At 43.2% G+C, this 15,135-nt stretch overlaps 1 protein-coding gene and 1 long non-coding RNA gene across 6 annotated transcripts in view; one reads left to right on the forward strand and one right to left on the reverse strand.

Moving 5' to 3' along the window:
- Window positions 1-15,135, reverse strand: part of SOX5 (SRY-box transcription factor 5) — an 803,583-nt gene that overhangs the window by 485,934 nt on the left and 302,514 nt on the right. For 2 of the 5 annotated variants that reach the window (XM_087722782.1, XM_087722778.1), the window contains exon 1: window positions 8,245-8,334. The exons of the other annotated variants lie outside the window; for them this stretch is intronic. Coding sequence is in view for 1 of the 2 variants with exons in the window: in XM_087722778.1 (XP_087578904.1) it covers window positions 8,245-8,282 (38 nt within the window). In the remaining variant the exon portion in view is untranslated. Of the gene's footprint in view, window positions 1-8,244; window positions 8,335-15,135 lie in introns of those variants that run through there. 5 annotated transcript variants of the gene reach the window in all.
- Window positions 7,968-14,663, forward strand: LOC148044034 (uncharacterized). The gene is made up of 3 exons (XR_015697679.1): window positions 7,968-8,260; window positions 8,409-8,464; window positions 14,581-14,663. It is a non-coding gene; the product is annotated as an uncharacterized LOC148044034 (long non-coding RNA).

A 15,135-nucleotide genomic window follows, 5' to 3' on the forward strand; every position in this document is an offset into this window, starting at 1 on the left:
CAGAACATCGAAAACCCAAAGGATTCTGAATTATCCATTATAATAAATACATGTTAACAACAGATAACTTGCAGATTTATTTTTTTTATAATTAAAAATGCCATCAAAAGGAAAGAGCTCCATGTTTCTCACAAATGGATGAGATGCAAGAACTAGCACTGCATTGTTGTTGAGAATCAAGGCCAAATTTCACACCATTATAATAGTATGGAGTGGTGTTATTATATTAGGGGAAAGAAAGTTGTTAGCTGTGGAATCAGAGGCTTTGCATAATGCTATTTCACAACTTAAAATCAATCAGTATGTCAAAGTGTCCCAGAAAGAGAAATTTTAGGGCAGCATAACTGTTCAAATAAGTCTTCAGCAAATGCAACCTTACTATATTCTAATATGATTCAATATATCTACAATTGCATTTTAGAAACTTTGAAGTTTCTTGTTAGTATAAATGAGGCTTGCTGACTTAAGTCTGTTGCTCAATCCCTTGACTTTCCTCTTACATTCTATGAACAAATGTTGTTACTTAAACAAAAAACACCTAATATATAAGGTTTAATATAACGGTGACGAAACAAAACACACCTAATGTATAACGTTTATTCTAACGGCAGAAGGAAATTAAAGAACAGTGCTTAATTTAAAGGAAATGAAAAAGCTGATTGTAATAAAGCTGATGCCTGGATTTGAATGGAATGAAAACCTTTTAAACTCTTTAGAACAGCAATGGATAAACCCTTTGCTAAACTATTTATCCCACGAAAAAACGAAATCAGCAGTTCTGTGATCTTTTGGAAGGTGATTTAAATTATGATTATGAATGTGATGTGTAATATATTAAGACAAAATTTATAACCCAAAAGGGGAGCGGGGAAGGAAAGAGTTATGTGCTAACTTTCTTATAGAAATCAATGAGACATACATTGAATAGATACATGCCACTATATCTTTATATCATTAAGTCAACTGTTGGAATATAATGCTTAAGGATTTGTTTAAAAGTGAAACTGGAATTGATTATTAGTCCATGCACTGTTGGTCAGTTGGTTCTAAAATGCAGCTTATATTTTCCTTGAATAAATGATTTTGTGAATCATGAGTTTGCAACAGATTAACAAAAGCCAAATTGGCTAGTTCGATTTTACTTTATAGATGGTGCCACAATTACTGTTATCAGTGCATGCTGCCCGTTTACCATCATACAGGTGTTAGGTTGGGATGCCAAAAAAAATCTTTCTCTGTCAATTGCACATGTGTTTGGACACACTGCTTACTTCCAAGGTGTAAAATTACTAGCCTTTGCTAATGTAACGTATCTGCACATTCGGCATTTATTATGCTCACCCACTCCAACCGACAGAACGGTCAGGAGTAGCCAGGAATATCACTCGATATCCTGGAAAACAAGGCAAAATAGACGGAAACAGTCCAGAAGTTTTCCAATCCAATCCTAGCAGATTTTGGAGGAAGACAACTTTGTTTCATTTTTTTTTAAGGCTTAAAATGGGGGTACGTTTTACTACAAGATCTTGAGTGCAAATGCCACCAAGGGACTTTTAAGTTTATCCTTTTTCAATCCAAGCACAGCAAAGTCACCAAAAAAAAAAAAAAGCCAATTCTGCACAATTGTAACTCTTCTCTCATCTAGATTTATTGCATGACAAACAACTCCGCCACGTTTATAACATGTGCCGTTTGGACATACCCACCTTCCAGGAACTTCTCAACCTGGCCACAACTGTGAGGTGAGAGAGTGATTTGCAAGGATGTGTGTGGTGGTCCTGTCCATTCTGCTCTCAAACACCCCCCCTAGTGGTTGATTAGCTTTAGGCATTGTGGTACCATCTCAAACTTAAAAGGATCCTCAAGGCGGATCATGCAGACAAATCATGAGCAGACTAAATATCCAATTGAACCCCCCCCCCCCGAAGGGATTTCAGTGTCTTTAAAAATGAGTTGTTTCAGTCGACACAAACACACACACACACACACACACACACACACACACACACACACACACACAGTCGACTCACACAGAAAGGTAGCCTTGCCTATTTGGGCATCAACTCTGGTGCGGCGGTTTGCTGTTTTTAAATAATACAAAAAAGTTAAGTTTTCCAAACATCCCCCCCCCTCCCTCTTCACCAGCTGGCCTAAATCTAAAATCCCCCAAGTGTTAGCAAAGGATACGATTTTATAAAATATTTAACGGAGGTGCAAATTTAGAGAAAGAAGAAGAAAGAGGAAGAGGTCTGAGCCAAGTCTGCAAGGGAATCAAGCTTACTTATATTCCCTTTGGCTGCAGAAGAGTCTTGAGCACTATGCTCTGCTGATCTGCAGTAACAGCAACCGGGGGAACGTTCTACAGAAAACATAATTTCCGCGTGCCAAATCTCCTGCTTAAAACAAAACCTTCAGCAAAGGCTTTGGAGTAGTAGAAGAACTAGTGGGGGTGGGTGGAGAGGAGAAGTGTCATTTCGACAATGTCGTTTTAGTACAAAATTACAGCATTTGAGCATGAACTAAATTCGGGGAATTGGCTCCTTTCTGAGCTGTATACCAGGATGCTGAACTTACCACTCCAAAAATTGGAGGAAGGTGTCAATGTCTGTAAGACTTACTGCATGTTAACACCTCACCCCCAAATCAATCATAAATGTGTGTGTCTGTGTGTGTGTGTGTGTGAGAGAGAGAGAGGGGGGGGGGTGCTTAAATTTAGGGTAACCGTGAATATGGTTCAGCTCCTTCCCCTCCAGCTACCGTACTTGTTCTCTGTCTCATGTGAATTGCTCCATATGTACTCTCTACATCTAAATAAACGCATGATGATTGAAAGCAACGTATCAATTCCATAAGGGAACCAATAAAACCTTATCCGATTCCTATCCAAAAAGCACCCAGGTTGAAAAAAAAACAAGGGAGGACACTTAGAACAAGGTATCAACCCTGGACATCGTTTTAGGTTTTCTCCAGGATGCTGTAATTCCTGTGTAAAGACAACAGAAGCCGTGAAGAGAACCACACTTCCTCCCTCCTCTTAAAGTACCAATCGCACTTTGCACACCGCCAACCTTTTAAAGACTGATGGCTTTAAACTAAGGGAGAGGCTGCCCACCCCTTTCTTTCTCCTTCTCCCAGTAACTCTTTGAAGTTTGACCAGGTAATCACTTGGTTTGACATTTGACAATGAACACTGCGAGACGGTTCCTTCCACTAAGGAAATTGTTTCTTAGTGCATCCTCGGTGTTAATTCCAGCTCAGCTTTTCCTTATTTCCCCTCAATGGACAAGTTTACTGAAACCTTCATTCAGAAGGATAGGCAACCTCGATCCTAATTTTACATCCAACGTGTTTCCTAGAGATCCTAAAAACCAAGAGTGGTAAAATCGTGTGCAAAGCAAGTGCCAAATAAACAGACTGGGGGGGGAAAGCATTAATCTCTCCTCACAAATGCTGTTTGGCCATAATGGAAGTTTGTAGCTATTCCCAGTTTTTGGTATACTTCAGTGCTTCGGTTTAAAATTAATAATAATGATAATTGGCACAATTACCATCACTCCGGTGAAAAAGCCAGCTCTAACTGGGACAGTTTGCATCCTGCCAGGATAACTTTTAACACCATCATTCAACAAAAACTACCTATTCCAGATTTGGAAAGGACGATAGGTAGATAAAAATCTGTCTAAACATTTGGCTGAGTGTATGAATAGTAACAATAACAATAACAATAACGATGATGATGATGATGAGGAGGAGGAGGAGGAGGAGGAGAAGAAGAAGAAGAAGAAGAAGAAGAAGAAGAAAGAAAGAAAGAAAGAAAGAAAGAAAGAAAGAAAGAAAGAAAGAAAGAAAGAAAGAAAGAAAGAAGAAATATGAAGCTTTGGCTTTTAAAGGAAAGCCTTCGGTACAACTTTCTCTATGCTGATGGTCATAAGATCAGTTAGGCTATTATTCCCCTGCTGTCTGGGATGATGAGACTTGTGAATTTAGGGAACATTAGATTGGGTACAATTGCTTCAGAACATTCTTTGCAAGAGAGTGATTCAGCAATGCCTATACTCCTATATTTCTTGTTGCTGTTGAATGTAATGGGAGACCAAGAGTAAAATAATACACTTTGGAACACTGTTTCCAAAATGGCACAATTAAGATTTTTTTAAAAATCTTCCTTGTCAGATGTTACTTAAATTAGTTTTCGCCATTTTTTTTACAGCAAGTCAATCAAAATGTTAGTTTTATTTCTCCCGAAATATTTTTTTTCTTCTAGTTCTCTAATCTTTCGTACGAGAAGGAGTCCACCTTTCACCATAAAGTTGCAATAATTCATGCATAAATATATGGTTGTGGATAGCTCATGAATTTAACATCGTCTATACCCAGGAATATTAAGTATTCCCTTTCTCTTTTCTTATTTCAATGCACAAGAATTTATGAAGAGTTTTAAAGTTCACGACGGGCATTTTTCAACTCATGACCATTCTTGTCAATTCTAGATGGTGAGGATGCTGTTACAGATTCTCTCTAAGGACTGCTTACAGAAATCAAAACTTTCCTTGGACTCGTCCACATGAGACTGCTATAGGGCACTATCTTATTTGCATACAAAAAAGAAAGAAATTAGAAAGCACGAGGCCACGCGTTTTACATAGAATTAAGAACAAGCTAATTTAATTAGATTTATTTTAACTGTATTCAGAATGGCTGCCTTTAAAAAAAAAGTCTTTAGCATGAATATGACAATTATATCTATCAGAGAAATAGGATGCTTGATCCAGTTAGAAGCTTTCAGTGTGTTGCAATTTCAAAGTTTGTATGTGTAGTTTGGGCTGCATGAAGCACCTTCTAACATTTTGGTAGAATGATATAGGATCATCAGCTTGTCTAAAATTGCTAAGCCTATCTTGATTTTAAATCAATCAGTTGGACAGAGGAATTCACAAAACTGAACAGAGTTATTGTAAATATTGCTCCAGATTTCTGCCTCATTTTTTGCCGGATACTCTCGAGAGTTTTCATCCCAAGCTTCTCTGTGATCAAAGTTAAAAGAAAGTCATGGGAACCAAAGCAGTGCTCAGATATTTTTTTAAAAAAAAACACAACTGTATAAGATCCCTTCCTATGGATTTTCTTCACAAAGTTAAGGTTATGTTCTAAGAGTTTTAAAATTCTGTCCAAACCGAAGAAAAATCAAAGAAATAAATTTCTTCCTACCAAAGCTACAGTAGATGACTTGATAAATGACAATGAAACCAAAATTCCTCAAAGTATACATTTTTACCCCTTATAGCTTCATAATATGCATGTATGTAAAATGGGCCTTAAGGCAATTAGCAAGCTATAGCTTATAGTCTGACAGGTGAAAACACTAATTTAACAAAATGAATTTATAAAAAAAAAAACCATTAAGGGCTGGAGTGAGCCAGGCTGGAGAAAAGGGGAAAGGGGCAGGGTCCCCCCCCCATGCAAATTGTACAAATTCTGCAGTAAATAAAATCCACAACCTGTCCTATACACTTTACCATGTGTATGCAACTACAGTCAAACAGAGAGAATGTAAACAAATGGTAATGATTAACAGAGATATTGGTTTGGATTACTAGCTTAAACCCCAGATGGAAAATGGTAAATGAAAAAAGAATTAAGACGGCAAGTCTTCTTTAAAAATAATAATAATAATAATAATAATAATAATAATAATAATAATAATAATAATAATAATATTGCTATCAACATAGCTCGATAGACTTATATCTGTGAAAACTAGTTAACACGTAGTTAACACTAGTTAACCTTCGGCCCTTCCCGAGCATTAGGAAAACAAGACTTCTGAATGCACATCTCGGTTTATAAAAAGAGAGAAAAAAGCCAATTTAGTTTTTTTTCTTCCCCTATGCTCAAAGCCTTTGCTTCCAAATTAGCAAGAAGCCTTGTTCTTTAAAACAGAAAGTACACCAACAGTGCTTGGGGTGGGGGGGGGACACACACACTCGGTGCCTTTTACACTCTTATCTGCCTCACCTATTAAACTTGTACAAAAAGTTTAAAGCACACACACCCTGAGTTTGCTTCTCTGCCAGCCCCTCCTTATGCATTGGACAGAGCTGGGAAAGTACTTCTCCAGGTCTTGTCAGGGAGAAAATGATTATCCCCGCAGGTTAATTTAGGGAATACTAAGAAAAAACACTTCAGCTCTTCCAAGTATGTTCCCATCACAATATTAAGAAGGGGGGGGAGAGGTGGAGAGGAGGGAGCTGTAAATGTCAGAGATTTTCAACAAAGGAGAGGAATTAATTGAATCAAATAAAACCTTGGAAGGAGCTCAGAAGCTCCCGGTCCAAGGTGTTTTCTGAGTCAGCTTGAAAACTGCTTTCTTTTCCCCCCTCCCCACCAATTCAAGAAATAAGAGTAATAGCCGTATCTGCATATATCTATTCAGATCGGGGGTTTATTGTGTTTTATTTACCTAGGAGTATTCTTATAGGTGTCCCTGCACTTCCTCTCCTTTCTTAAGATCCCTCTCCCCCACACACCTCCCTGCCTTTTACTATCGAATTCACCCACTTCAGCAGTGAACAGCTTGACTTCCCATATTTTTCACCAGCTGGTTTATCACCTAGCTTGCACTGCAGGCTCAGTTGCAACCAAATGTCTATGCAGAAGGTAGTTTTGATGAAACTTTGGTGTGAGAGGAGAGAGGTGATTTTCTTTCTTTTCTTTCTTTCTTTCTTTCTTTCTTTCTCTCTCTCTCTCTCTCTCTCTCTCTCTCTCTCTCTCCCTTTCCCTACTTTCAAGTCCTAAGTTTCACTCACCCTTCACAGCTAAACAAGATATACATGCAGGATTTAGCAGGGGGGGGGAGAGGAAAGGGGACGGGGCAGCAGAGGAAGGGGACAGTATAGGTAGGTATGAAGGACCCGATTCATCCCGGAGGAACTGGCCAATACGCCAGTTTTAAAAAATGCCTCTTTTGAGATCTCCTTGCACAAAAAGTCGAGATTTATGGGGAAAATAAACAAGTCTCCAGGAATGTTAAACTCTGGCAAGTGTGTCCTCTGATGGAAGAGGGTAAGGAAACAGATGGGAACCCAAATAAACCGTAAATTAGAGAGGTGGGGTGTCTGACACACAGAGGGACGAAGCTCCAGGAATCACTCCCGAAGGAAGATTTTATTTTAATTTAATTTTGGTCCTTTTGCGCCCCGCCATCTATTATTACGGCGGCTGCTACTCATCCCGCACAAGGACTTCTGTGAAGTTGCCTCCAAACCACCACGCCTCTAAATTCAACATCAGCAACAATCCTCCACCACCACCAAAAGCCACCCACCCACCCAAACTCTGGGCTCATGTGAAACTTGGGCTCTTATTCTTCCTCCTCCTCCTCCTCCTCTCCGCCACCAGCCCCGCCGTCATCCCGGCGGAAAGCTCCGACGGGAAGTTTCAAGCCTCCGCTCCCTCGATTTTCCCCATTCATTCCCAGGAAGCGCTTCCCCGCCGCCGCCACCGCGGCTGGCAGAAAGGAAAGGGGGGGGGGAGGAAGGGGTCGAATCCCCCAGACCCAATTTCCCCCCCCGGGGGGGGAGAGAAGACCCTCAGGCTTTGCACCAGCAGGCGGCGGATTCAGAAGGGGAGGGGAGGGAAAGCCGGCAGGCTGGGGTTGGACCAAGGGGAGTGGGGGGGGGGTGGGGGGTTAGAGAACCGGTTTGCATTGCGGGGGCAATAGGGGAGGGGGTAGGAGTGCAGCCGTCCCGTCCGCATTTGAGCCCAAGTCGCTTTTCAGGACCTTTTTTTTAAGACGACCGCTTTCCGCCGGAGTTTTAAAGACCGGGGGTGGGTTGGAGGGTGATGGGGAAGCGGCGCTTTGGGGATGGGGGGGGGGGTTGCGCGAAGAAGCGCGCTAGGCAAGGCAAAAGAACCAGCTGCGAAGGCAGATCGGTAGCGCTCGGCGCCGGTGGTTGCATGCTGGGAAGGGAAGAGGAGGAGGAGGAGGTGAGCGGGGACGCACACACACACAATTGCACACACACACACACAACTCGAGGGCTACCTAGCCGCTGCGTTTTGTTTCCCTTCGCTCCTCCGCTCGAAAGTTTGGGAACCCCCCCTCCCCCCGTGCGCGCCCGCTTTCCATCCGCTGTCCCGGTTCGGGGCGAGGAAGCAACCGCGGAGAGCCGAGGAAGAAAAAAGAAAGAAAGAAAGAAAAAGGAAAGGAAAGGAAAAAAAGAAGAAAAGCATGCGGTAGCTCACCTTTCAAACTCCGGAGGTAAATCAGGGTCAGTGAGCATGCTGGAATAATAATAATAATTTTAAAAAAAAGGAGGAGGAGGAGGAGGGGGAAAAAAAAGAAGAGAATGTCTCGATTTTTGTTCTGTTTTTTTTTTCTTCCTCCCCTCCCTTTTGACACCCGGTAGCCTCCTGCGATCGCCTCCGACTGAACCTGTCAAGTGGATCCAAAGCTCCTAAACCGGTAGATTATTTCTCTCCGCCGCTCGCTCGCTCGCTCCCTCTCTCCGCTCAAAAAACTCCTTGACCAGTCTCTTAAAGGGGCAGCGCACTTTCGCTGGAGGAAGACGGTGCGCGTTAGCTCCCCCCACAACAGCGCCACATGGCTGCGGTTTGCCCGCAAAGTCTCTCTGGGTACCGTCGCTCGCCGGAGTCGCCGCTAGCGGGGTGTGGGGGGTGTGGGTGGGTGGGAGGGAAGGAATGGAGGCGGGCCGGGATAGGGTGGGTTGGGGGGAGCTTCGCCGGAGAGAGGGTCTTTCTCAGCCTCCCCTTCCCTTCCCTTCCCCAGCCCTGCCATCCACCTACAACTGGGCTCGCCACACGTTTCCCCAGCAAGATCAAAGATCACAAGCCAATGGAGAAGTTCAATTGGAGCCCCCACCACCACCTCCCCGAATCTCGGATGGCCAATAAATAAATCAACGCCCCTCCCTCTGCTTTCCACCCCTCTCCAGCCTCACTGTCCCAAAATGAGCCCTGGTCAGGCGCAGGACATAATCCGGTGATCAAATATGTTCCTTGCTAAAAAAATAAAAAAAAAATCAATTATGTCACATGCATCCTAGAGATGAAAGCACAACACACACACACACACACACACATTGCATACATAGACACAATGAGGAAATCAATACTTGGAGTTAGGATCAAACTCCTTTCTTCTATTTCAGAAGGTTGCAGGGGCCAAATACAGGTATACAGACACGGGCTCGGTGTTTTGGTTTTTATTTTTAACTCCACCAATCGGAAATGTTATGTTGTTGTTTTTTTCCCTCAAAGGAGAGCAGGCATCAAGTTTTAAAAGTGGGTATGTTGGTGTGTCTCTACCCTGAACGTTTAAAGAGTTTGCACAAACACACTCAGATGCACAAACTCCGTGTGTGTGTGTGTGTGTGTGTGTGTGTGTGTGTGTGTGTGATTTCTTCAAGGAATCTTAGCAAATTCTGCTCTGCAGAATCAAAACCTTTTAACGCCATTCTCACTTTCCCGAGAATGGATGGAGACAGGCAGTGTTAGAATGGTGCATATGAATCACATATAAAGTTCTTTCTCCCCCCCCCCCTTCCATCTTTGCCAATCAAGGTCTCCCGTGAGCTCAGGCAGAGAATGAAGGCACAGGTGTGCACTTGCACCATTTAAAAAAAAACAACTTTTGATTTGGTGAACTACTTTTTATCCCATGTAAATTTGATAAACAAACAAGCAAATAGATAAATAAATCTCCCATTCCAGCTACAACACCCTTCACTTTAATCTTTCTACTCAGTGGCCATCTGTCTGAGGTGAGATGATGTGGCCCCTTAAAAGAAACCCGAAAGAAAAGAAAACAAACAAACAAACTCATCAGCTGCATTCTCATAAAAAGCTTAATCTAAACGCCGAACTGCACCAGTGAACCCTACATTATTCCAGCAAGTTGGGTCTGGCAGGACGGTAGAACAAACAGAGCATCATTGCATGTTGCACAAAATGGACCAAGTAGATCTTTCATTGACTTGGGAGAGGTGGGTTGTCTGAACGTGGCCACCGAGTGTAATCAGGAAGAGGAGCAGGAACAGAGAAAGAGAGGAGAAAGAGAGAAGAGAGGAGAGGAGAGGAGAGGAGAGAGAGAAAGAGAGAGAGAGAGAGAGAGAGAGAGATGTATCCCATTTACATTCCTAAAGTCATATTTTTATTGCATTGAATGGTAATGTATTCATACTTTGTGCATGTGAGTATCACATACATGTATTATTCCCCACCACACACTTAGTCTTCAAAAAGGAAAAGGGGAAAAAAAGCCTCCCTCTCACTCTGTGCAGGGGAGAGAGAGAAAAAAAATCTCTACCCTACACAACAATCACGCATTGTTCTACCCAAAGAAAAGCAACTTTGACAGACTGAAATATACCAGAGGCCCCTTCAAGGAAACCTGTAAACAACTTGTCACTCACTCTGTCGATTTCACTGCTTTGCCCACAAAGTGCTACGAAACAGCTCAGCAACACTGCCACCCTTCCCACAAGCAGGGTGGGTTAGGTTGGGGAGGTAGGGGGGGGAGAGAAATAATCCATGTTCCCCTGCTTTCCTCAAAACTCTTAACAGTTGCCTTGGTCCCCACTCCAGCTCTAAGAACTAAGCATTTAGGAATGAGAAGCCACTGAGGGCCAGGAGGATGGGTAGACATGTTGCAATCATACCCGAGCCAGACTTAAAGCAAAGTGATATCATGATTTATAATCACCTCTTGCAGTTTGTTCCCTTCTCTTGTTCCTCCACTCCAGGAAATTCTTTATTGGACCAAGCCAGCATCACTTAATATTTGTGTTAAGGCTAAGCTTACCTAGAGCTGTTTCATTTTTTTTCTAACTGGAGGCTGTGTGTTTGTGCGACACTTTTTCATGCCCGGTGATTGGTCCCTGCAGTTTTCAGAGGCAGTTTGCCGTTTTCACAGGGCTCGGAGCAATGGTGGGATTCAGCCGGTTCGCACCTACCCGGGAGAACCAGTTGTTAACTTTCTAAGTAGTTCAGAGAACCGGTTGTTGGAAGAAATCACCTTTTGTTTTTTTCCACTTTACAGGGCTAATCCTGTAAGGAAGGCAGGGAGGAAACATTCTGGTGTTGTTTCTAGCCTCATCTTTATTGCCCTGCTTACAGAAACTGCCTCTCCAGTTAACTCTTATTATATTGTAACAGCTAAGACGAAGCGCCCATCGACGTGAGTGACATTGAGTTGGCCATGCCCTCCCAGTCACATGACCACCGAACCCCACCTACCCAGCTGGTCATTAGGGCAGAGAACCAGTTGTTAAATTATTTGAATCCCACCACTGGCTCGGGGGAAGAGTCTGGCTCACAGTCACCCAGCTGACTTTGTGTCTAAGGCAGGGGTGTCCAAACTTGGGAACTTGAAGACTTGTGGACTTTAACTCCCAGAATCCCATGCTGGCTGGGGAATTCTGGGAGTTGAAGTCCACAAGTCTTAAAAGTTCCCAAGTTTGGACGCCCCTGGTCTAAGCCAAAACTCTTGGTCTTTTTCTTTCTTTCTCCTAAGTCTTCTTCAGCGCTACGACGAGCTGGTTCTCAGCTAAAGGTTGCTTGACAATTCTTGTGTGTTTCTCACCTCCAAATATTAATCTGGGAGGGTTAGAGGAGCCGTCCGTGAAGGCTCTGTGCATCGCAGGAGTTCTGTAGTCTTAATTTAAGACGGCGAGGGAATTCTGCTGTTTCTGCAAGCACATTCCTGGCTACTAGAGTTATTTGCAAATAATTCATAGAACGATTTGGCAGGCTGGAATGTAATCAGGTAATGACTCTGGATGTAAGATGCCAAATTTTATGCAAACCACCCTGCCACCTCCACCCTCCCCAGACAGTATGTTCTATTCATTGCACAGGTGGTCCTCGACTTATAATCATTCCTTTAATGACCATTCAAAGTTATAACAGCACTTTTAAAAGTGACTTAGGACCAGTTTTCACACTTACAACTATTGGAGCATCTCAGTGGCCACGTGATAAAAATGTGGATACTTGGCAACTAGCTCGTATTTATGACGGTTGCAGTGTCCCGGGGGTCCTGTGATTAACTTTTGGCCCTTCCTGGCAAGGAAAGTCAAGAGAAGCCACATTCACTTAACAACATGTTAATAATGTAACAATGGTGGTGATTCACTTGCCGGCATGACTAAACGCCGAAGGCGCACGGAACGCTGTTACCTTCCCATCAAAGGTGGTTCCTATTTTTCTACTTGCATTTTTACATGCTTTCGAACTGCTAGGTTGGCAGAAGCTGGGACAAGTAAAGGGGGCTCACTCTGTTACACGGTGCTAGGGATTCAAACTGCCGACCTCTCCGATTGATAAACTCAGCGTCCTAGCCACTGAGCCACCCTTTATCAAAGCTTATGGAAACAGAAAAGTCCCCTGTGGATGTTGTTCATTTTTTAAAATTTCTGCTGTATCAGATTTATATCCTGACTTGACAATGTACAAACTCAAGGCAAAATGCAGAATGTATTTTTTATATTTTAAATGTTTTTACTTTGTTGTGAGCCGCCCAGAGTCCCAATGGGAGTGGGCGGCATACAAATCTTATTAAAGTAAAGTAAAGTAAAGATTCCACCTCCTTCTGTCAGCTCCAGTAGGTTGACCAAACCAGGAAATCAATTCTACCATTCATGACTTAAAACCATAATGGTGGTGCCAATTACGGTTGTCAGTCCAGATCCGTATACCAAACTGCCTCTCCAGCCTATAGCGCCTAGTATCCCCAGATGGTCTCCTGTATACTACCCAGAATTGACCCTCCTTACAGAGCCGAGGTGGCGCAGTGGTTAAATGCAGCACTGCAGGCTACTTCAGCTGACTGCAGTTCTGCAGTTCGGCTGTTCAAATCTCACCGGCTCAGGGTTGACTCAGCCTTCCATCCTTCCGAGGTGGGTAAAATGAGGACCTGGATTGTTGGGGGCAATATGCTGACTCTGTAAACCGCTTTGAGAGGGCTAAAAGCCCTATCAAGCAGTATATAAGTCTAACTGCTATTGCTATTGCTATTAGCTTCCAAGATTAGAGAAGATCAAGCGTTATCAGTGTAGTGTGTCCATGTACAGAAAAACATGCATTTAGTTTAACGAGTGGCTGACGTATGTTTCCCTGAACATCTTCATGTGTTCCAAAATCCGAAATGCGAAGTGCTGCATAGATTAAGTACATCAATTACTGACAACCTGAGAAGATCTCACCCACATTTTCTTTTTTACTGATTTATGTTAAAGCGGATGAGAAAAATGCTTTAGAAAGTACTGCTAGTTTTCTCTTAACGACTAGTTGCTTAGCAACCATTCAAACAGGGATTCAGGTGAGATTCAGCCGGTTCGGGCGAACTGGGTGTTAATTTTAATCTGGTTCACGAAACTGGTAGTTGCAAGAACTGGATGACCCGATCTCTCCTGCCCCTGCCAGGAGTCTCCATGCGGCCCATTTTGGATGGGAGGCAAGTGCAGGGCCTGCGGGGAGGCTCCGAAAGGGCGAAAAACAGGCCTACCAAAAGTACCAGAACTCCAGAAATGGGCCCATTTCCGGCCCCCAGAGGGCCTCCGGAGCCCGAGGGAGGCCGTTTTCCGCCTCCCGGAGGCTTGAGGAAAACTTGAGCCTGGGGAGGACAAACAGCCCTCCCCCGCCATGGAACAGGAAGCCGACTACGCTATGCCCCCATGGCCACGCCCACCCAGCAACTGGGTAGAGAACCCTTGCGGGTAACTTTCAATGCGCCCCTGCATTGAAAGTTACAACAGTCTCGCCAATAAAAGGCATTTACGATCCAGTTCTGGAGTTCTGATTGGAGGGCCTTTTCAGTAGTAGCTCCGACCCTTTGGAACGAGCTCCCCGTGGAGATTCGTACTCTCACCACCGTCCAGGCCTTCCGCACAGCCCTTAAGATCTGGCTAGCCCGTCAGGCCTGGGGACAAAGATAGCCGCCCCTCCCGAATGATGAATGAATGTTGCTTATTATTTTTATTTATATGTGTCTACGTCATTGTTTGTATTCCCCTTCCTGATTTTATGTGAGCCGCCCTGAGTCCCCTCAGGGAAAAGGGCGGCCTATAAATGTTAATAAACTAAACTAAACTAAACTACCTACAGATACCTACAGGCAATCATATGATTGCATTTCAGGACTTGGGAACTGGTTCATTTTTACAACTGGTTGCAACATTCTGCGATCACGTGACTCCAATTTATGACCTCCTTTTTTCTGGTTTCTGGCCTTTTTGGTTGGTTTCCAGCAAAAAAAAAAAAAAAAACACCCACTCATAGGAATGCCTTGACTCACTTTGTGACCACTGTGTTTGTTTTATGACCACTGCAAAAAAAAATCCCTTAACATTGGTTTGGTCACAAATGGTCTGGATTTACAATGGTCTTATATTGAAAATTCTATGCTCCCTTCCAGTCAATAAGTATTCAAACAAGGCAAAATCGAAGCGCAGTGTTTCTGCAATTACTTAGTTATGACTTGGTCAAAATAATGTATATATGAATGTCTTGTGTTTCAATCTACGTTCATCTTTCTCTTGGCTTCTCATGTTTTTGTTGCAGCCATCACTGCTCAGAGGAAGTCTCGTTTCGGAGAAATTGCTGGAAAAAGTTCTTTTTCACCCAAACAACGCCAACAAACTGGATAAATGATCCACACAGTGGATAATTTTGAAAGGCTGCCTCTGCCTAACTTCAGTATCACAATTAGTAAAAAAAATAAAATAAAATAAAGCATGAACCGTGCATTTCTTTATGAGAGAATAGGGACAACAAAATGCCCCAAAGGAATGAACTGTTGCATGAGTGACTGAATAGAATGCATGGCTACGATTTAAGGCTGCTTAAGAAAGCAGAAAATATGTAACGCTTCCTTGTCTCAAAATGGGCATTTCAAATTTTTCAAATATTATCTGCTCCATGACAGAGATTCCCCCCCCCCCCCATTACACTTGCAATATCAGGGACCAAAAGTTTCAAAAAAGGTAGAGTCCCCTCGCATATATGTACTAATCGTTTCCGACTTTAGGGGGTAGTGCTCATCTCCATTTCAAAGCCGAAGAGCCAGCGCTGTCCGAAGACGTCTCCGTGGTCATGTGGCCGGCATGACTAAACGCC

This window comes from Thamnophis sirtalis, unplaced genomic scaffold (assembly GCF_051295495.1).
Source record: "Thamnophis sirtalis isolate CommonGarterSnake01/CBP01778 unplaced genomic scaffold, rThaSir2_p1.2 scaffold_9, whole genome shotgun sequence".
Lineage (NCBI taxonomy): Eukaryota > Metazoa > Chordata > Lepidosauria > Squamata > Natricidae > Thamnophis > Thamnophis sirtalis.